Below are 23,698 nucleotides of genomic sequence, written 5' to 3'. Positions count from 1 at the left end.
TCTATCTTGGCCTCTAGGATATTTACAGCTTATCCAACAAGAATTGAAATTTAAGTTTGATATATAACAACTAGTTTTCTTTTTTTTTTAAGTAAATAATACTTTAGTATCTCTCTTTGCAGATAACATAACCTTGTACATAACAAATCTTAAGGAATACACTAAAAACCCTTTAGAAATAATAAATGAATTCAGCAAAGTTATGGACATGGGACCAAAACACAAAAACCACTTGTATTTCTATACACTAGCAATGATCAAATAAAAAACGAACCTAAGAACACGATCCCAGCAGATGCAAACTATTACAAATACAATGGATAAGCAACAAGGTTCTACTGTAATGCACAAATAACCATACAGGGACAATGGTTTTCTTTTTAATACCACCTGAAATATTTGGTTTGGATAGAGAGGTAACGTACCTGAAATTGTTGGGATAATCACAAATTCAGAGGACAGTTAAAAATTCTTAAAAGCTGACTGCAATATCAACACTTAACAGAGGGCCTTTAGGAACTTCCTGGTGGCGCAGTGGATAAGAACCCGCCTGCCAACGCGGGGGACGCAGGTTCAGTCCCTGGTCTGGGGAGATTCCACTCGCCTTGGAGCAGCGAAGCCCGTGCATCACAGCTAGTCAGCCTGAGCATTGCAACTACAGAAGGCCTCGGGCCTGGAGCCTGAGCTCCACAACCAGAGAAGCCGCTGCACTGTGAAAAGGGGCGGCCCCTGCTCGCCACAGCTGGAGAAAGCCTGTGCAAAGTAACGGAGACTCGGTGCAACCACAAATACAGATTAATTAATTTTTTTAAAGAGGACTCCTTTTGGGGGGACTTCCCCTGGCTCCAGTGACTAAGACTCTGAGCTCCCAGTGCAGAGGGCTCAGGTCCAATCCCTGGCCAGGGAACCGGATCCCACGTACTGCAGCTAAGAGCTCAAATGGTGCGAGAATCGGTGATCCTGCATGCCTCCACTAAGAACTGGCACAGCCGAATAAATATTTTTTTTAAAAAGGCTTTTCATAATGTGTGTGACATTGTAACATGATAAGAGATACATACTCGGTCTTCACCCCCTGTTCCTGTGAGGGAGCTCCTAAAGCCCGCGGAATTTCCTGAGTGGTGGGCAGGAAGAGCATCTGTTGTTATTCATCATCAGCCCCTTTCAACCACACTTGAGTTCAGGCTACTACAGTGACTGCGGGAGGAGAGGAGCCGGTTGTCAGAAACCAAGCATGAGCTGGGGTTGGGGTTCCAGCCCCGTCCCCACCCTCCAGGGAGGAGAGAGTGGAGCTGGGGACCAGTCATCACCAACGGCCAGGGATGGAGTCCATCATGCCTTCACGGTGGACCCCCGCACAAACAGAGGGGGTCAGAGAGCTTCCAGGCTGATAACTGCCCGAGGGCCTGGGAGGGTGGCCATCCTGAGAGGTGTGTCATTTCTATGCCCCTTCCCCCACACCTCGCCCTCTGCATCTCTCCCATTTGGCTTTCCGAGGTTTTGTCCGTTATAATAGCGGTCCCCAACCTTTCTGTCACCAGAAACCGGTTTCCTGGAGGATAGTTTTTCCTTGGAGTGGGGGGTACGGGTTCAGGTGCGGAGCGATGGGACGAAGCAGGTGAGGCTTCACCCCCTCACTCTCTGCTCCCCTCTTGCCGTGTGGCCTGGTTCCTAATGGGGAACAGGGTCCCATGCTTTACAATAAGTCAGTGATAATAGGTCATGTGTTCCCCTGAGTTCTGTGAGCCGTTAGAACAAATGATCAAATGTGGGGAGGGTTTGACTGGGGGAATGAATCAGAGGAACCACCCCAGAGAGGAAGTGTGCATGCTAAGCTGCTTTGGTCGTGTCCGACTCTTTGTGACCCTAAGGACTGTAGCCCTCTGTCCATGGGATTCTCCAGGCAAGAACACTGGAGAGGGTTGCCATGCCCTCCTCCAGGGGATCTTCCCGACCCAGGGATCGAACCTGCATTTCTTATGTCTTCTGCACTGGCAGGTGGGTGTTTTATTACTAGCACCACCTGGGAAGCCCCAGAGAGGATGTGGGGAACAAATCAGAGCCCTGGGATCCCCTGATTTGCAGGCAAGTTGAGCGGAAGTAATGGGGGACCTCGGGACCCACTCCTTACAACTGGCATCAGAAGCGGGTGACCGTCCTGCGGAACTGAGCCCTTAATCTGTGGGGTCAGCACCACCATCAGATACTCAGCATCACAACCGCAGAGTGTGACGGGGAAGCCCACACATTTGGTGCTGGAAGTTTCTGGGTGTAGAGAAACAGTGTTCTCCTTTCCATGTGTCATGGTAGTCCTTATTCAGATAACCAGATTAAGTGCAAAAGACACTGGCAGTAAAAAAAAATTATAGGTTTTAAAGCTTTTCCTTTGAAAATTTTGAAAGAGTTCAAGGAAGCCAAGCTGGTTTCCATGTGGACTAAAATGTTTTCATTCGGGCTGAGGGCAGAAGGGGTTATAAGGCTGCAGAGAGTCAGGGCCAGACTCAACGCCAGGGTCCACCCCTCTCTGCACAGAGGAAGGGACTAGAGCTGGGGGAGATGAAGTGATTTGCCCATGACCACACAGCTGGGAGGTGACAACCAGGACCAGATGCCGGCCTCTTAACACTAATCCATCATAACACATGGGCCTCACACAATCCCAGTTCAGAATGGCCTGCCAGCCTTGGATCCTGACCTACTTCTGCATTTGGGCTACAGCAAAGAACACGCACAGTGTGGAAACCAGATACCACCCAGTGCCTTTCTTTAGACCTAACCTGGCAGCTGAGGGAAGATTAAGCTTAAAATGTTATTATCAATACATAAAGATTCAGCTCCTACCGTCTCTTTAATGTCTTTCTTCTTATCCACTCCCGTCCTATCCTCCACCGCCACTCCCAAGGTCCCTAAACTCCATTAGTCTTGGTTTATTGAATTTATCAGGATGAGAGCCTGGTTCAATCCCAAGAGAATGACCAAGAGGCTCCAAGATGCGGGGTGGGGGTGGGCGGGGTCTTCAAATCTGCTGCTGAGACAGCAGTTTGTCCAGGTGTTCTCTGGCACTTACCCATCTGAGTCATGGCACTCACGTCTTCTTCAGTGCAAGAATCGGGCACACACACCCCCACGCTGTAGTCAGCTCCATCGTGGCTCTAAGGGTTAATACAGCCGATTATTTAAAAAGCAGCCTCCAGTGTGGGATAGTCTGCCCCAGTGCCTCTCTCTCCTGTATTACAGGAGATTGAGTTAATTCGTACAATTTCCAACAAACTTAGCAACTTGCCATTTCTTCGTAGCAGGACACCGTGTATCAAGCTAAGATTGTAGTAATACATCAAGCCAATAATTAGAATGCCAGTCCCAATAAAGCAAAGATCAAATTATAAATAAAAATTGCTGGGATGCTTCTTCTAAGCATGTAACTTACAGGATTGTATAGGTCTGACCTTTTGTTCTGATACCAAAGCCATTAATCTGCTTTGAAAATAGGATATGGCTTTTGTACTCACTGATTAAACCCTCAAGTCATCATTGTCAAATTCTCAGTGTGACCAATGGAGCTGGGTGCTATCCTTCATGTCTCCAAAGGTTAACCGTTGTAAGACCATTTTACAGCATTAACATCAGAGAGCTTGGATTTCATGTCATTATTTTATACTATTGTCATTTGCCAAACAGTAATGCATTTTCTTTTAGAGTTGTATGGCATGCATGAAGTATATCTTTGTATTTAATAAGAGGTTGTGCTGTTTCTAGCTTTTTCTCCCCCCAGAAGTAAAAGAATTAACATGATTTGAAGATAGTCAGCCCTGTGACCCTACTTAGTGATGCAATCATAAAAGGACCAACGCATTTGCTAGGACAACTTCAGATTCATATCTTGGAGCTCTGTTTCCAGGAAAGGGCTGTGGGTAATGGCGAGTCCACTTCCCTTTGGTATTCCAAACACTGCCGGTGAGTAAGCAGTTAACGCTTGGGAACATCAGCTGAGACTTGACCTTGGGTTCCCCACAAAGATCATGCAGGGGTCTTGTCCCTACAATGTGGTGGGAGGAACATGTGAAGCCCTGTTTGGCCTGAGGACAACTATCTACTATACCTCCACACTCAGGACGTGCAAGAAAGTTTCTGCCAACCGTTTAAAATTTAATTTTAACTTTTTGCAAAACACCTTCATAGCTTTTTTTTTGAATGAAGATAAGCAATCAGTCCACGGGGTTGGAAAGGGTCGGACACGGACTGAGCTCAGACACACATACACTCCACACACACACACACACACCACCCACCCACACACAGACACACACACACACCCACACACACACCCCACATGCACACGCACACACACACACACACCCCACACACACTCAGACACACACACACACGCACACACCCCACACACACACTCAGACACACACACACAGACACACAGACACACACCCACACGCACACACAGACACCCACACAGACACACACCCACACCCACACGCACACACCCCACACACACACTCAGACACACAGACACACACACAGACACACACAGACTCCCACCCACACACACACACAGACACAGACACACACACACACACGCACACACCCCACACACACACTCAGACACACAGACACACACACAGACACACACAGACTCCCACCCACACACACACACAGACACACACAGACACACACCCACACGCACACACCCCACACACACACTCAGACACACACACACAGACACACACAGACACCCACACAGACACACACAGACACCCCAGTGGCACGCACCAGGTTCCCATCACGCACCTTGTGTCCGCGGCCCTGGAAGGGCGCACGCGCAGACGCCCGCTCACCTGCGCGAAGCGAAGCTTGCAGTAGCGGCCCCGGAAGCGGCCGGCCGGGGCGCGGGCGGAGAGACACTCGCTATAAGAGCCCAGCCTGTCCACGTTTCCGTCAAGAACGTTGCTGCCCACCTTCCCGACCGAGTCGTACACTGCATTTCAAGCAAAAGAAGTGGGCAACGTGAGCGTCCTTGTGTCACTTTCAAATGAATTCATCAGCGCTCAGCTCCCCCTTCTAAAGCTCTAAAACTTAAAGGATCCAAGAAAGAAGAGAGAATGTATTTCGGTAATACTCTCGAGCCTGCGTTCTCCGTCGGTAGCCCCTCTGTTCAGGGCAGAGAACCACGATGTATGTTGCCATGCATGATTTGTTGCTAGAAAGATGAAGTTTGCATTCTTTTATAAAATAGATGCTCTGGGGGAATAAGAAAGATGTAACTAAAATTGATAGCTTACCTCTCTCCTCTATACAACCAAGAGAAAATACTTTTAAAAAAAATTTTTGTATACAATTTCGTAGGACCTTATTTTAGAGAGAGGTTTTTGTTTGTTTGCTCCATTTTTAATCTTGGGAGCAAAAAAGTGCAGTGATCAAGTCCCACAGTTCATGGCTCTCTTAGCCCTGGTCCTATAAAATGCTTACTTGGTTTGTTTGTGCTCATATATTTCCTTTTCCCCTTCATTTTAAATAATTCATTTACTTTCCTCTTTCTTCAACTTTCCCTTTCTCTTCATTCCCCCAATTCCTCCAACCTTTATGTTTGATATCTATCATCTCATTTCTAGGTTTTCTTGTCTTCCTTAAGTCTATTTGTAATTTCTGTAAAAGACTTTGTGCTTCAGACCTCCTGTTTCCACAGACTGGCACTGTTTATGGTGTTACTGTGCATATCCACTCCAGCGCTTCTGACCTTTCACCATCTTAGACTTCGCTGTTCTCCGATTGGTGGACACATAGACGGTCTGTAACCCACAGAAACACGGGATCAAAGTCCTCACGCGTGTCCCCCTATAAACTTACACAAGGCTTTAGTTCAGATTTACACCCTGTGGGGGCTTCCCAGGTGTTGCGAGTAGCAAAAGGACCCACTTGCCAACGCAGGAGACCAGGAGACGTAAGAGATTCGTGTTCCCTCCCTGGGTGGGGGAGATGCCCTGGAGAAGGGAATGGTAACCCACTCCAGTACTCTTGCCTGGAGAATCCCCATGGACAGAGGAGCCTGGTGGGCTACAGTCCGTGGGGTCACAGTGAGTCGGACACGACTGAGGTGACTTAGCACGCATACCCTTTTGAGTGGGCTTGCCAGATCACAAGGTACACAAATGCCGTGTAAAATCCCACCAGGCTGTGTTCCAGAGTGACTGCCCCAGACTACATCCTCAGGAGTGCTGAGTCCAGCTTTCCTATGTTTGGTTGGTTGATAGATATAAAATGATACCCAATTGCTTAGATTTTTGTTTCTCAAAGACCCTGATGCTGGGAGGGATTTGGGGCAGGAGAAGGGGATGACAGAGGATGAGATGGCTGGATGGCATCACCGACTCGATGGACATGCTTTTGAGTAAACTCTGGGAGTTGGTGATGGACAGGGAGGCCTGGCGTGGTGCAGTCCACAGGGTCGCAGAGTCGGACATGACTGAGCAACTGAACTGAACTGAATTACAAATAAGTCAGGATATTTTTATTCAAAATATCTAAGCCATTTCAGTTTTCTCTTCTGTAAAGTACCTGTTTGTCGGGAGCCGTTATGGGAGGTCCCGCCCGTGACGAGGTCATGAAGAAAATACCGGGCAGGCAAGGCCGTCCGGGACCCCATCCATGACGAGGTCACGAGGAAATACCTGACAGGCAAGGCCGTCTAGTATAAGGGACCCTCCAGGTTGGCCTCGGCCTCTACCCTACCCTATATCCTCCCCCCTTTTCTGCTGCTGTTCTTGTTTGCCCTGCTGCGGATTCTTGTGTTGCCTGCCGAGAGCTCTCCTGCTCCTCTTTCAATGAATGAAGACCAACTTAAAACCCTAATTAATAAATCTCCTGGACGCTGGTACCCTATGAAGGGGCCAGGGATGAAGGCAATGCTTCAGTTCAAACCCTTTAGCTGGCATTCTGGCTTGTTTGATAAATGTGTGCTCTCATTGCACAAAATGCTCATGATTGTTCTAAACATCCTAAACATAGTACGCTAACAAAAGAAACTATTAAGCATAGGCCCCTTCGCGGGGTGAGAAAAGCTCCACAAATATTACAGCCACAAATGTGCCTAATAGAAAATAGTTTAGATAGAGATTAGCTGGCGACTTCTTGCAGGTAATTAACTTTTAGACTAAGAGCCTGTTTTGTGCCATATCTGCTGTTTTTGCAATCCTTTGCACTTCCGTTCTGTAAAAAATGTAAAAAAAAAAAAAAAATCTAGTTCCCTTGGAGATGACACCTAATAGAAAGAAAATAGATTAACCACAAATAAGACAGGGTCGGCTACTGAAGTTGCTTGAGGTTGCTTGAAGTTGCTTAAATTTGCACCAGGTGCAAGCCATAAATTGTCAACAGGCCTGAAAGCCAAAAGATATTATACATAGAGATTAACCATAAAAAAGGCCCTCAGAGGCACAGAGCCCTTTGCGGGGTGAGGAAGCCCTATTAGAAAATAGAAAAAATATTGTTTTAAAAGTGGTTATTAGATCAACGTTTGATTGATGTTAATGTGCTGAGGTTGTGCAGTGAAAACTATTGTTAATATAGTTAAAGATATAGTAAAATAAGAGTTTAGCCCTAGTGTAAAAACAATAAGATAATTGTTAATTTTAACCAAGAGTGCTAAACAGGGGCTGCCTCTCCAGAGCCACAGAGTCTTTGTGTGTTAAACTTTTTAGATAAATTTAGCTGAGAATTTCTGCAAAAAGACTGACTTTATGTTAACAGGATTGTATTTCTATTATGTTACAACCTGCTGTACCATGAGACTGCCACTTTTCTGTTTTCTGCTAACCTCAAGGCCAGAAGATAATGTACAAAAAATCTATGGGAAAAGACTCTCGTAAACAAAAAATATACAGAGCACACCTGGTTTCGTGAAGGACAAGCTGATGTAATGTTAACCTAAGTCTGTATGCTTATCTGCCCCTTAGAAATGTACCAACTTAGGGTATAAAGGCTACGGTGAAAAATAAAGCAACTGCCAGACTCTGCTGCACATTCCTGGTCTGGTCTCTTTCTTTCTCTCTCTCTCTCTGTCTCTCTCTCTCCCTAGCAGACTTGGCCCTATCAAGGCCGGTCCTACGTGTCTCTCTCTCGCCGAAGCCGTTCATCCTGAGGGTTCCCCTGGATCCTGCCGGGGCTGGACCCCGGCACCTGTTTATATTCTTTGCCCATTTCTTAATGAATTTTCTTTTTCTTGATTTGCAAGATCTCCTAATTATTCTGTATATTGGTCCTTGTCTACCTGTGTCATCAAAAATACCCTCAGTTATCTGGGAGTTTTTTTAATCTATAATGTCCTTTATTTGACAGAAATCCATGCTTTTGAGACCGTAATTTTTGTTCTAGTCTTGAACAGCCTTTGTTCTAGCCAAGACTGATGACATAATTTGCAGGGCTAATACAAAATGAAAATACAGGGCCTCTTGTTTAAAAATTAATTAAGCATTTCAAGATGGTGACAGAAAACCACATTAAAGAAAGCATGGGGCCCCTTTGAATGTGGGCCCTGTGTGACTGCAAAGGTCTCATGTCTACGAAGCCAGTCCCGGTTCTAATACCAGAACCATATGGTTTTTATTATTTCGGATTTGAAGTATATTGAGTATTAAGCCTTTAGTCATCTTTGCAAAGGTGAGCCAGTTAATGTTTGTGAACTGCTAGTCGTTCATACAAATTTCAGAAAATTCATGTTCAGAAAAATTCAGAAAATTTTTAGAAATTGCAAAAAATTTCAGGAAAAAATTGAGTTCTTCAAAACATCCAACTAGAATACGGATTGAAATCGCTTCAGATTTATAGGTTATATGGGGGAAACTGACATCACTTGTATCAAGCTGTCACTGGACGTCATGCAATTTACTGAAATCATCTTTTTTGTCCTTATTTATAATTTTATATTTTTCCATGATAACGTTAAAACAGATTACAGGGACTTTCCCTGGTGGTCCAGTGGTTAAGACTCCACGCTTTCACTGCAGGGGCCATGGGTTCAGTTCCTGGTAGGGGAACTAAGATCCCACAGGCCGAGCTGCACGGCCAAAAAAAAAAAAAGTTTACATAAACATTCCTAGATAGTGTATAGTTTGCTCTGTTTTCCTTGGTGTTTTCATTTCAATTATAGTTTCCAACTGATTGTTGCTTGTGTGGAAACATGCTATCGATTTTTGTTTGTAATTTGTTCTGGTACCTGGAGATTTTGTTGAACTTTCTCAATAGTTCTATGGCCTTATTTCTTTCTCTCTAATCATTGGACCACTTTTTCCCCCTCTTTTCTAGTTTTGGAATCAAAGTTATAGTCAAATTTATAAAGAGAGTTGGGCAGCTTTCACACTTTTTATTTTCTGGAAGAACTATCACTTCCCAGGTGGTGCTAGTGGTAAAGAACCCGCCTGCCAATGCAGGAGACGTAAGAGATGTGGGTTCAGTCCCTGGGTGGGGAAGATCCCCTGGAGGAGGGCATGGCACCCCACTCCAGTATTCTCGCCTGGAGAATCCCATGGACACAGGAGCCTGGCGGGCTACAGCCCACAGGGTCACAAAGAGTCAGACACTACCGAATCGACTTAACACACAACACACATAATTATAACAGGTTGCTAAGGGTTATGATGGTGGTGGAGGGGAGTTAGTGATGGTGGAGGGAGGGGGTTGCACATGTCTACACAGTGGTAACAAGAGGTAGATCCTCGTGGTGATGAATAGCTCTGTGTCTTGATTGTGGTATGAGTTACACAAATCTACACATGTGCTAAAATGACACAGAACTATATACATACATTGTACCAGTGCCAACTTCTGAGGCACAGGGAGGTCAAGTCACTTGCCCAGAGTCACATCATGAAGTGACAGGACAGTGAGAAATCTGAAGCGCAGAGATGGTAAGTAGTATAGACTGCAGTACAAATCTACTTCTTTTTAATTGCTAGCAAGAATCAGAGCTGAGTATTCAAACTAGCGGAAAAGAATTAGAGCTGTGTGTTCAAATTCATTTTAATCTTAACCTACACCTTTTTGCCCTCTAAAATACACAAAAAGACCCTGTTTTGGTTGTCGGTTCTCATCTGTAACTAAAGATACTGATCTTCCTTAGAACGAGTGGGGAGAAAACCCCAAATACTGTTGGGCAAATTACACAGCTCCTCTGGCATTTCTGTCTCTGTTTCTGCTGATAACTGGGCTCCTGAGATTTAATGCAGAAATCGGGCTGAAGGAACTGCATTTTGCTCACGTGAGTGCTTTTTAAGAAAGCAGTGTGTTGTTTTGAAGACCTGCTGGCCATAACTGGGAAGGTGGTCCCTGCTGAGCTGACGAAGGCAACCTGACCGTCCCCGTGACCGCTCTCCTCTCCTGACAGGTCCTGCTGTGCTGGCCGTGGGTGTCTGGTGTCAATGGCCTCTTTTTTATGGTTCTGGGTTATTGCTGGAATGAGTATAACTGACTCTTCCCTTTTCCCTCCTGTGGGTATGACTCTCCTGACCCCTGACCACACTCAGAACCTTAGAGCCGGCACCCACGGTCACTTACAGCCCGTGATCATCTTTTAAGCTAAACTGCCTGAATCACAAGACTGACCATGTCCCTCCCCTCCTTACAACACCTCCAAGGCACCTTGAACAAAAGTTAAAAGGTAACTGTCAAGGGAGAGGATGTATCTACTGTATTAATAATATGGATAAAGAATTGTATTCAGAAAAAAAAAATTGTATTCAGGACCTCCATGGTGGTCCAGTGGGCGAAAAATCCGCATGTCAATGCAGGGGACACAGGTTCAACCCCTGGTTCGAGAAGATTGCACATGGTGAGGAGCAGCTAAGCCCATGTGTCACTACTGAGCCCACACGCCTTAGAGCCGGGCTCTCCCACAAGAGAAGCCCCTGCAAGAGAAGGCCTTGCACCGAAGCTAGAGAAAGCCAGCTCGCAGTAACAAAGACCACCCAGCTCAGCCAAAAATAAATAAATAAAATTATAGATTTAGAAAAGAATTGTATTCAGATCATATAAAGAACCTTAGAAATCGGTTATTTTTTAAAAGTCAAAGTGACTGATTGAAAATCTGCTAAGGATATGAACAGGCAACTCTCGGAGAAGGAAATTCAAGGGACCGATGATTATGAGTATCGCATATTATTTAACCAATGGAGTGTATAAACAATAAAATATGAACAGAAATGTTAAAATCAATACCTTAAAAAACTCTTCACAGGTATTTCATAATCTTGAGCAGGAGTTGGTAAACTATGGCCCTGCCTATTTTTATACGTGATTTTATTGCAATACAGCCATCTCATTTGTTTACGTTTATCAACGCTGCTTTGTTAATGCAGACAAAACTGAATAGCTGCAACAGAGACTGAATGGCCCACAGAGCCAAAAATATTTACTATCTGCTTCTTTAGAGAAAAACCTGGCACATCTCTTATCCAGAGCCAGGATTCTCAATCCTGGGCAGACATTAGAATCACCTGGAGCAACTTCCTAAAATATGCTAAGGCCCAGCCTTCATCCTCACAAAGAGTGACTTAACCAGTCAGGGGAGAGGCGTGGGCATTAACTGTATTTTCAAAAGTTCCCAGGATATAATTTTTTTGCATCTTATTTGACGTTGCTCCATTTAGGTAATAGCTTTTCCCTCCCCCCCTTTTTTTTTTCTGTTTTTTTAATTATCAATGATTGTAATTGTACAATATCGAGAAGTACAGGACAAAATACAATTACTGGAGGGCAATTGTATTTGCAAATTATGTTGTATTAGCCGGGTCACTGTTGGTAAATAAAAGTCATAACAGACCTAAAAAAAAAAAAGCTCCCAGGAGATGCTCAGGCTTGATTGCTATGCTCTTTAGATCAATTCCAGACTTGAGCTCAGTTTAAAAGGCCTTTCGTGACCAGACCTGCTTCTCCAGGCTCATCGTCCCACACCCACGCCTGTTTCCTCTGCTCCATTATACAGGAGGCACCAGGCCCGCACTTGTCTGTCTTTCTGCCTGGAATGTCCCTCCTTCCTGTCTGCCCCTCAAACGCTGAATCATCCTGTGAGTCTGGGCCGGGGGATGGTCTGCTCCAGGAAGCGGCCCAGACTCTTGCTTAGCCCATCACGCTAGAAGGCCCGTCACCGCGGGCTGTCTCCCCTGTGACAGAGAGGCTGTGCCTTCATCGGTGGATGTTTCAGACAAGGAGGTCAATAAACATTCACTGGATTAATTGCCTTAAATTTTGAAAAACATAAGTTCGAATGCCCCAAATCCAGCTCCACAAATGTAAGTTCTTCTCTGTGTCAAGAATAAAACTGGATGTACTTATTAGAAACGCATGTGTGCATGCTCAGTCATGTCAGACTCTTTGCAACCCCATGGACTATAGCCCACCAGGCTCCTCTGTCCATGGGGTTTTCCAAGGAAGAACACTGGAGTGGGTTGCCATTTCCTTCTCCAGGGGATCTCCCCGACCCAGCGATCAAACCTGCGTCTCCTGTGTCTCCTGCCTTGCAGGCGGATTCCTTACCGCTTAAGCCATCTGGGAAGACCCTTATTAGAAATAGACTGCATAATTTCCAAATTCCCTTCTTCATCACTAAGTATCCCAAACCCGGTAGCCTAAAGCTTAAGGATCTGGAGTTGTAAGAGCCTGTCTTGACCTTTGGATGAGTCCCTGAAGGACAGAGAGAGATACCTAATTCTTCATTTGAGAAGATTAAACTCTAGTTTTCTTTCCAGTCGGTGTTTTGTTTCGTAAATGGATTGGATTTATGGTTTTCTCGCTGAGGTTATTTTGCATGCTGTGGACATTTCCCATTAGATTTACTTCCTTTCTGATTATGAATTTGAAAGGACAGCTTTTCCTTTTCCTGCCTTACCCTTGATTAGTTTCTGTCAGGATCCTGGGAGGCCAGGCCAGGGCCCCCATCCAGATCTCAATACACTGTGATTTTCATGGGAGGGAGGGATAGAATAAACTAATGATTAATTCCACCTGCTACTTCAGATCACATGGCAGTTGTTCCACGTTTTCATTTCCAAAAGATTAAAAACAATTCTGCTGAGCTTAATTGGCAGACACGTTTTCTTTCTTGGTGACGATATGTGGATATTAAAATGCAAAATTGATCAATTTGTGGCTTTAAATGGAGGAAAGAAAGACCTTGGTCAATGATCTTACATTTTAAAATACGAATGCACCTGTCTATTTGAGGAAGGTGAAGGCAGCAGAAGCTTCTAGAATGCTTAGCTACGAACAAATCCTGAAAGCGTGAGTCATCTTCAGCATTTACAGAAAATATTTATTAAGCACCTACCAGATGACTGTGTTACATTGGAGATTTTTTAAAACTAGAATTGAATAGTCCTTGCTCTGTGACTGATGCACATAAAATGCTAAGCATCAGTAGTCAGGGATCTCCTTGCGGATAATAGATATGAGTGTGCTATCAATTTGATATCCAGGTTTCCGAATCAGGCTCTTTGCAAAAGTCTCCTGGCAGTCCACCTTGTGTCTGGGCAACTATTAAACTTTGACTTCAACAACGAGAAGAGTATGTATATTAGTTTCCTGTGACTGCTGTTACAAATTATCACAAACTTGGTGGCTTAAAACCACAGAAACTGGGTCTTCCCTGGTGGTCTAGTGGTTAAGAATCTGCCTGGTGCAATGCAGGAGACCTGGGTTTGATCCCTGATTTGGGAAGATCCTCCTGGAGAAGGGAATGGCTGCCCACTCCAGTATTTTGCCTGGAGAATTCCATGGGCAGAGGAGCCTGGTGGGCTACAGTCTGTGAGGTCGAGAAGAGTCAGACACTCCTGAGCCACTAACACTTTTCACTTGCAATGTAGGGGGCGTGGGTTTGATCCCTGGCCAGGGAATTAAGATCCCACATTCTCAGGAGCAACTAAGCCCGCACACAGCAGCTGCTCAGCCCCAGGGCCACAACTAGAGAGTCCGTGCCCTGTAACGAAACATCTTGCATGATGCAACAAAGATCCTGTGTGCCCCAACTAAGACCCAACACAGCCAAATGAATAATAAATATATAAGTGAATACTTTTTAAAAGACACAGAAATTTATTCTGTCACATTTTTGGAGGGCAGAGGTCCAAAATCAGTATCACTGAGCCAAAATCAACGTGTCAGTAGGGCTGTGCGCCTTCTGGACGCCTCAGGGGAGAATCCATCATCCTTTGCCTCTTCCAGCCTCTGGTGGCTGCCAGCGTCCCTTGGCTTGCGGTCACGTCGCTCCGACCTCTGCCTCTGTGGTCACATCGTCTCCTCCATGTCAAATCTCCCTCCTCCTCTTCTAAGGATCCTTGTGATTGCATTTAGGGTCCACCTGGGTAAGCCAGGGTAACCTTCTCATCTCAAAGTCTTTGACATAAACGTATCTGCAGATCCCTTGGACTGCAAGGAGATCCAACCAGCCCATCCTAAAGGAAATCAACCCTGAGTATTCATTGGAAGGACTGGTGCTGAAGCTGAAGCTCCAGTACTTTGACCACCTGATGCAAAGAACTGACTCACTGGAAAAGACCCTGATGCTGGGAAAAACTGAAGGCAGGAGGAGAAGGGGACGACAGAGGATGAGATGGTGGGATGGCATCACCGACTCAATGAATGTGAGTTTGAGCAAACTCCGGGAGATGGTGAAGGACAGGGAAGCCTGGCGTGCTGCAGTCCATGGGGTCACAAAGAGTCAGACATGACTGAGCCACTGAGCCACAACAACATGTTTCCATATAAGGCAATATTCACAGGTCCCAGGGGTTAGAATGAGAGGTCTTTGGGGATCTAGGTCTCAGCCTACCACAACATGGATATTTAAAATCCAGTTAACCCAGAAATGTCAGCGAAGCCAACTCTGTCGCCCTTTATATATTATGAGCTTTTCTTGGTTTCAGCATCTTTTCTGACCCTATCTTCAGCACCGGTGGAGGGGGTGGCCTTGAATAAAATGCCCTCCAGACTGACAGCCATATGGGAAAAGAGGCAATGTTCTGAGAATTTAAATAAAATAGATGGTCAGTCTTCCACTGAGGACCAGAGATCAAAGGCAAGGCTGGGGCCTTGACTGGCTAACCAAGTGAGTGCCACCTGTGGACCACCCTCCGTGAACAGGCCTCGGTTTTCAGAAGAGAGGATGAGACACACAGACAGGAAATAATCACTCCAAGAGATAAATGATGAAGCCAAAGGGAGTGGGTGATCAGTCAGAGTAGGAAGTTCAGCAACACAACCATCAGAGTGGGCTGAGGACTGGGGAGAAGGGACTTGAAGGGTTAAGAGAGTTTTATAGCAAAAGTAGCTGCTTGGGGAAGATTTCGAGGATGTGAGGAGGTTGCAGAAAACAGGAAATGAAAAACCCTGCCGGCTGCCCAGGAACCAGAAGCCTGCCTCCGTCCGGCTCCTTGTTTCCCCGAGGAACAAAGTGCAGGGAAATGCAGACGTTATGTGAAAACATCGGGGCCTCAATATGCTGAGCAGTTTTAATTCCATATAAATCGACTCCCCCCTGAAAGGCCTCCCCTGCAGAGAGGGCTGCAAATGGGTCTGCTTGGGCTCGATGGAGTGGCCATGGGTGGCCTGGGACATCGCAAGGAAAATGAGTTCCAGGACATACCTGAGACTGCTTGCTTTGCTTTTTTTATTTTCATCTCAGATAATAAACACATGGCTTTTTCTTCTGGAGGGTGATTGGTTTTGAGAGGCCATAACTCTCCATATTTGTTTCCTACAGCTGTGTTAACAAATACCACTAACCGGGTGGCCTGACCCAGCAGAAGCTTTTTGTCCCATGGTTCTGGAGACTAGAAGTCCGAAATCAAGGGGTCAGGAGGGTTTGTTCCTTCTAGAAGCTCCGGAGGAGAATCTGCCAGCAGCAGTCCTTGGAGACCCTTGGCTTTTAAACACACCCCTTCCTTCTCTGCCTTAGTCGTTAGGCAGCATTTCTCCCTGGGTGTCTGCGTCTGTGTGTATGTTTCCCTTTATTTTTTGGCCACACCACACGACATGTGGGATCTTAGCTCCCCAACCAGGGGTCAAATCTGTGCTTCCATGCAACGGAAGCATGGAACCCTAAGTGCTGGACCACCAGGGAATTCCCGTATTTCCCTCTTATAAGGACATGAGTCATTGGATTTGGACCCTCCCTAATGTGAAGAGCTGACTCATTGGATAAGACCCTGATGCTGGGAAAGATTGAGGGCAGGAGGAGAAGGGGGTGACAGGATGAGACGGTTGGATGGCGTCATTGACTCAGTAGGACATGAGTTTGAGCAAACTCCGGGAGATGGTGAAGGACAGAGAAGCCTGGCGTGCTGCAGTCCATGGGGTCGCAAAGAGTCGGATACAACTGTGTGACGGAATAACAATCCAGCACAACCCCATCATAACTTGATGACATCCATAAAGATCCTGTTTACAAATAGGATCATAGACCATAGTACCGGGACTTGGGGTTTCAACATATCTTTTTGGAGGACACAATTCAACCTGCAACACTCTCCAAGTGGGGATTCTAATCCAAGCCAAGGGTACTACCAAGTAGCTTGTGAGACGTGGTGGTGGAAGCTACGGGCCTGGAAAATGGGCTCGGGGAAAGTACAAGATTACAGAGAGATGGGATCGCAGCGGGCTAGAAATTGGAGAACACTGTAAGCCATGGAGAGACCTGCAAGAATAACTGGTCAGGTGCCTGGTAGGACCAAAGACACATAACACGCTTTAGAGTGACCTTTCAACAGTGTTTCTGTTGTGTGTTCTGGTCATCTGCTCTTTAAATTATATACTAAAACATGTATACCAAGTGCCAACACAGAAGAGCATAAACCCTTCTTAGTTTCCAGGTGAAGAGAGGAAAGATGGAAGAGGCTAAGATATTCAGACAGGAGACGTGAAATCATTATTCTAGAACATATATAATAAAGCCAAAGGCAGGAAGTTCCCAGATTAGAATGATTGAAAAGGGTATATGGATATATAGATATAACTCTATCTCCATATGTATTTTATAAGGATCACATATTCACTAAGGGCTTCCTAGGTGGCTCAGTGGTAAAGAATCCGCCTGCCAATGCAGGAGAAGCAGTGTTTGATTGCTGTGTCAGGAAGATCCCCTGGAGAAGAAATAGCAACCCACTCCAGTTTTCTTGCCCGGGAGATCCCATGGACAGAGGAGCCTGGTGGACTACAGTCTATGCAGTCACAAAAGAGTCAAACATGGCTTAGAGACTAAACAAATTCACCATTTTGTATTAAAATCTAATTTTAGAAACACAGCAAGGAAAAAAAGTAGGTGTGGGGGTGGAGAACCAAAAACGGTGATAGAACAAAAGGGAAGGAAAAACAGGAAGAAAGGTGGTCCAGTGGCTGAGACTCTGAGCTCCCAATGCCGCAGATCCACGTTTGATCCCTGGTCAGGAAACTAAATCCCACAGGCCACAGCTAAGATTTGGCACAGCCAAATAAATATTAAAAATAAAATAAGGTGTGTCTCATTAAAAATGTAAATATCATTTTAAAAATAATAATACCCCTTGTTATAAATTCCACACATAGCCAATGGATGCTCACAGAATGCTTTCAGTAATTTTTGCCAAATTCTCGTTTTCTGTTGCCAACCTATGATTTTGCCTATGACACCAACGAGTGTCATCCCCACATAAACGGTGGGTGATATTTTTGTCCATCTTCATGAGTAATATGGATGTGAAGCCAGGAAGATGCACCAGAACTTCACCCGTTTGTCCAGGACATGAGCCATCTTTCTGCTGAATGACAGTTTTGGGTGCTATTTACAATGCGAAGGCTATAGACATAACACACAGGTTAAGTTTTCATTTGTAACATGTTCTCCATCGACTTCTGAAGTCTAGACAGTCAGCAACACATGTCCTGACCCGCAGGGACTGCTGACTTGGGCGGTGAATATACTTCCACCGCTGACTTCAAGCCCCCAGCCTGCCGCCCCGGAGCTTGAGCTCGGAGGCTAATGGGCAGCCGCACAGCCGTACATTTCCACCACACAGACTCGTTCCGGAGTACAGATGACGGGGACTTCCCTGGGGGTCCAGGGGCTAAGACTCCCCACTCCCAGTGCAGGAGGCCTGGGCTTGATCCCTGGTCAGGAAACGAAATCCCACAAGCCGCAACTAAAGGTCCCATGTGCCACAATGAATGAGTGAAGATCCCGCGTGCTGCAGCTGAGACCTGGCGCAGCCAAATAAACAACATAAATTAAAAATAAAAAAAATTTTTTAAGAGTACAGATGATGGCCAAATGCAATAGGACCATTAGGAAGTGATGAATTTTGAGTATTCGTTCCTTTTGTTCTTAACATACTCTGCTGCTGCTAAGTCACTTCAGTCATGTCCGACTCTGTGCGACCCCATAGACGGCAGCCCACGAGGCTCCCCCGTCCCTGGATTCTCCAGGCAAGAACGCTGCAGTGGGTTGCCATTTCCTTCTCTACCATTCTAACATTCTCTACCCAATTGTTAATTTATGTGATTTAACCCTTAAAAGTCCCCTGTGTTGGACATTCAGCTTAAACACTTGACCTCGGCTGGAGCAGACTCCTGAGTGGAGAAATTAGAACATTTTTAAGCTGCTGCAAATCCTCACACTTTGAGAAGCACAAACTCTCCACTTCATGAGTGAGAAAACTCGTTTAGCCAAGTGCCACAGCTTGGCTGGGGCCAAGCACACGGCTGGTTCTCGGCCTTTAGGACGAGCGCCCAGGTGCCAGGCCTGCCCGCCCAGCAGTGTCTGTGGATCGAAGCTTGTTTCTAAAATAGGGTTCTGTTTACAAGGACAGGACAGCGAGGAGAGGAGCGGGTGGGAAGGTGCGGGCAGAGAGAGGTGGAGAAAGAAAGGTGAGGAGGGAGAAGGCAGATCCCTGTAAGGAAGGACGATCCTTGAGTTACAGGCACGTTTTAAGAAGGAAGATAGTTGACACCACCGTGGTCAAGGAGAAAGAAAATGGAGAAAGAAATGACTAGTCAGCAGAGAAGATGCCAGAGATCTTTGAGGCCGCAATTTTCATGTAAGTGATTGAATGTAGATTGCTGTGGATTGTGGAGTATAAAAGCAAAACAAGAGCTTCCCTGGTGGTCCAGTGGTCAAGAATCCACCTTGAAATGCAAGAGACGCCGGTTCAGTGTCTGGCCTAGGAGGATCCCACATTGCCTTGGATCAGCTAACCCTGGGAGCCGCAGCTACTAAGCCAGCTCTCTAAAGCCCATGGGCCGCAGCTAACGAGCCTCCACCGAAACTGCTGCAGCCCGCGGCCTGGGGCTATGCCCCACAACAGAAGGAGCCCCACGGTGAGAGGCAACCAGAGAAAGTCCGAAGACAGCGACAAAAACCCAGGGTGGCCAGAAATAGACAGACAAATAAATAACACAAAAAATCAGGAGCAGAGGGGCCAGCACGCCAGCCTGAGGACTTCAACAGACAGGGGCCCAGAGGGTTGCAAAAGCAAAGCCTTCAAAGAGTGATGGATGGATTCTGTTCCCTTTAATGGAGAAGGATGGTGGGAAGGGCGCACGGGAACTTCCTCTTAGAGTCGTCCTCCTGGGCGCTTCCTTCCCATAAGCTCCACCCTCTATTAATCCAGCCTCCTCTGCCAGACCAAGTACCTGTCTCAGGCTGTAATACCAAGCTCTCTCCTGTTCCAGAGCAGCAATGACACCGATTCCCTTCTGCAAAAACAAACACGTCTGCCTGAATATCAAGCACCCTCTCCCTCCACTTAATTCCTCAGAGCCCACCCATTATCAGAGGTTCTGCTGTTGTCCTCTCTGTGTTTTGGATTGAGGATGGCGTTTTAAAACATTACTATGCAACATTTAATATCTTAAAAAGGCACAAAGGAAAAAAAAGGACACCTGTGTTGCAGTCGCCCAGCTTAAAAAGCACAACTTGACCCTGATGGATCCCCAATGACATCCCTACGCTTACCATCCCCCCTGCAAGGCAACCTTTGACCGAATTTGGAGGTTATCATTCTCATGCATTTCTTTCCATTTGTACTAGGTACCTATGCCCACCAAAGCAATAGAGCACCTTAACTTGCATTTTTGAAACTTTTCCTACTATATATATATATTCTTCCACAACTTTTTTCCTTGATGTTATTTCTGCATATTCCCTTCATATTGATACATGTGTTTCTGTTTCATTCTTTTTTTTTTTTTTTGCTGAGGACTATTTTTTGTCTTGTTTCTCTGCTTGCTGTTTATCTTGGGCAGTAATTGAAAATGCAGGCTTGGGAATCATGTGACCTGGTTTCAAATCCTATCTGCATCACTTATTTTGGCAAGATGCTTTGCATCTTTGTGGTTCACTTATAAAACAGAGGTGAAAATAATGCCCTCCCATGGGTGGGGAAGGGCATTAGGACTAAAGGAGAGACAACTCTTGCACTGGGCTGGGAGCAGCACCTGCCATGCAAACATACTCTCTAAATACTGACTTTCATTATTTTGCCATTCACATGGCTGTCCGGAAAACCACGCTGAGAACAAAGGTCAGAACCACGTTCTGTGCTCGTCGACAACACATCAAAGCAACAATGTCAAGGGCTTTGGGGATGCATTAGAACGAAACTCAGTTACACCATCAGACAGTAGTATTGATCTATTGAGTTAACTAATGGTCATCTACCCCGTTTATATACATCAATCAGTTCTTTCTTGGACCGTTCAACTTTGGGACACTTCTACAACTAAAAAAAAGTAATAATATGTTTTCAATTTCCACGTGCCTACAGATGGAGCATCGTAGGTGCCTGACCAGAGTAACTACAAGACAATAAAGCACCAACAAGGCTGTGACTAATGATGACAATCCCCACCACCACGGCTCCAGGACTCAGCGTGCCCGGCTGGGTTTTCTTGGCCAGCTTATCTGGCCTATGTTTGTCAGAATGTTCCCTGTCAACATCACCAAGTATTACAGCAAAACATAATCAATTCCAAAATAAAACTTGAAGATGGTTATTGAATCTGTTGGATTCATATTACCCTATCATTTCATTAATGATGAGACCATATAGTTTGAAGTAATTGCTTGAAGTCATGTGCTGTTTTGAATTACTCAATATTAGATCAAAACTTCTGTTTATCTTTACAATGTATATTATGTTCCTAAGGGATTTCCCAATACAAAGTAAATTATTCATGTGCTACATGGAAATGAAAATTGCTGTGAGAGTGTTTCTGGCTTTGGAAAAAGTGAGTTTTTACATTTTTCCTCCTTAGCAGTTTACATCAACATCAAAAATGAATCATTCTTCTGGAGAGGTCATCCCACTGAAAATGAATCTGATTTCTTGACCCTTTCTGGCAGGGATGTATATGTCGCTTTAGCTGTGAAAATAATGCTGGAAAACTAACAAAAAATAAAATTACCGCAGCCTGCCATCCATCCATATCGCATGCAAAGAGGTCTGGCTACAATCAAACTTATTTTATACAATTTGAGCCAATACGTTCACCAAAATACTCCTCAGAATTTACCATCAAGCATATAATGGGCAGACCTGTTTCCTAAATAGTGAAGCAATTCTTCGTCAAAAGCAGACTAAATGTCTAGTTAAAGAAATAAACCAAGCCATCTCATACAGCGGTGAAATGTTATCAACTTCAAAAATAGTAAACAGCACCATACAATTTATAAATAATCTTCATCTCATTGAGAAACGTCCTCATAAGATTCCTTCTGGCTGGAATTAATACCACCCTCTCTGGTGCCTTCTGCAGTTAAAATTCCACCTCTCTTCTTGGTTCCTGGTGCAAATTATAAATTGAGTACCTCTTCTCTTTCCTGTTTGGTCCTGGGTTTTTAATTCTCAAGAGTTTTTCTAGAACATCCCAAGCCCAAACCTGTCTGCCCCGTGTTCAGCTACCCAACGGGCCAGGAAAAAACCTACTTACTTCTTAGAGCGTATTCTTTGGGCTCCACTGAATTCAGATCAGAAAGGAATTCTTCAACGTCCTGCATGCACTTGAGAGAAATATTTCTTGCAGGAAAAACAAAAGTCAATTGAAATTGAAAAGAAAGCAGACAAAGCAGTAAGGTCAGGGCCATCTTTGGTGAAGACCTTAACCTGTCAGGATAAAATTTCCCTCTTAGACAAAACCTTGCATTTATGAAACACCAGACTACAACGTGTTGGGGGGAAATGTGACATTCTCGCCCCTTAACGTGCAGAGACAAGCTGTGTCTCCTCCGCCACCTGCAAAGCAGCCTCGTTGAACACACCATGGAAACCGATTTGTGTAGGACTTGTTACTGTTGAGTAAAATCGCGCTGTGGATGTGGGGGCCGCTGACCACCTGGCTTCCTTTAGTTATGCAGATTAACGTTTCCGTTAACAGGGACCAGACCAGACGTCCTCGCGTTAGATGCCCTGTGTGCATCTCTGGGTTTAACAAGTAAACATACGGAGGGTGTGAGGTGGCAGGGTTGGGTTTTTATCCAAGAATGATTGTGAATCCAATCTGTAGAACATTCAGGAAATGCTAAGCAAATAAGGGCTTCTGCGTCATCATCTGGGCATTTTCTGCATCTGTTAATAGGTTTGCCGGATTTGAAAGCCACAAGTGGGAGTGATGAACCTCCCCACGGAAACACCAGGTATTGCAGTGGGACAAATAAACACCCACTTCATCCCAGGGGGCTAAGGACGCGCAAACGATGCTGGGAAAAGACCATGGTGACTGCATTCATCTACCTTAAAAAAACATGAACTGTGTGGATCTAGATTTCTCATGGTATAACTATTTTCTTTCTAGGAAGCCTGTCCTTAAATAATAACCTCTCAAAATGAAAGTCAGTCAGCCATGTCCAGCTCTTGGTGACCCCCTGGACTGAAGCCCACCAGGCTCCTCTGTCCATGGGATCCTCCAGGCAAGAATACTTGAGTTGGTAGGAATTCCCTTCTCCAGGCGATCTTCCCAACCCAGGGATGGAACCTGTGTCTCAAGTCTCCTGCATTGTCAGACAGGCTCTTTACCACTAGCGCCACCTGGGAAGCCCGTCTGACCTATAGTGGACACTTAATAAACAGTGGCTATTGTGGTGATTTATTATTATTCTGTTATGGTTATTGACCTAAAGAAAAAAGATTCAGGCGCAGAAGCAGTTAAAGTGATACAGGGTGAATAGTTCCTTGAAAAAAATAGATCATTAGCTCCAAGTTACAAAAGGACAGTTTCGATATAGTGAAGAGTCTTCTAGTCAAAACCACCCAAAGATGAACTGGGCTCTTTCCAATGGTAGAGAGGTCTCTGCCCTTGGAGGTATCCAAACACTGACTGAGCACTAGATGAGTGTGTTATCAGCAAGATTCAGTCATCAAATGGTCTTTTTAAAAATCGCCTTTAAGGTCTTCTCTGACCTTGAAACCCTCTGAGTCTACCTTCAAAATTATTTCCTGCTGTGAATACATTGATTGTTACTATGCACCAGGGAAACTGTTCTTAAATTGAAGTAGAAGCTGAAATGTCAGTGCTAAACATGAAGGAGAACATCCAATCTGGAACTACACAGAGGAAGCAACAACTTGGACTGAAAAATGGACCTAATTTGGCACCAGAAACCAGAGTTTAAGCTGTTCCCCCTCCCCATCTGTAAACGCATAAAAGCGTATAATCAGCCCACCTCAGCTGTTTCCTA

At 45.2% G+C, this 23,698-nt stretch overlaps 1 protein-coding gene across 1 annotated transcript in view; it reads right to left on the bottom strand.

The window, feature by feature from the left end:
- Positions 1 to 22,108, bottom strand: part of LOC133047629 (O-acyltransferase like protein-like) — a 68,677-nt gene extending 46,569 nt beyond the window's left edge. Inside the window, exons 1-3 of the mRNA XM_061130921.1 lie at positions 21,955 to 22,108; positions 4,852 to 4,987; positions 3,068 to 3,150 (exon numbers count right to left, since the gene is read on the bottom strand). Coding sequence (XP_060986904.1) covers positions 3,068 to 3,150; positions 4,852 to 4,987; positions 21,955 to 22,108 — 373 coding nt within the window. The remainder of the gene's footprint in view (positions 1 to 3,067; positions 3,151 to 4,851; positions 4,988 to 21,954) is intronic.
- Between the last annotated feature and the right edge of the window lie 1,590 nt (positions 22,109 to 23,698).

This window comes from Dama dama, chromosome 27, assembly GCF_033118175.1.
Source record: "Dama dama isolate Ldn47 chromosome 27, ASM3311817v1, whole genome shotgun sequence".
Classification (NCBI taxonomy): Eukaryota; Metazoa; Chordata; class Mammalia; order Artiodactyla; family Cervidae; genus Dama; species Dama dama.
The sequence above is the reverse complement of the archived record's forward strand: the minus strand, read 5'-3'. Positions and strand labels throughout refer to the sequence as shown.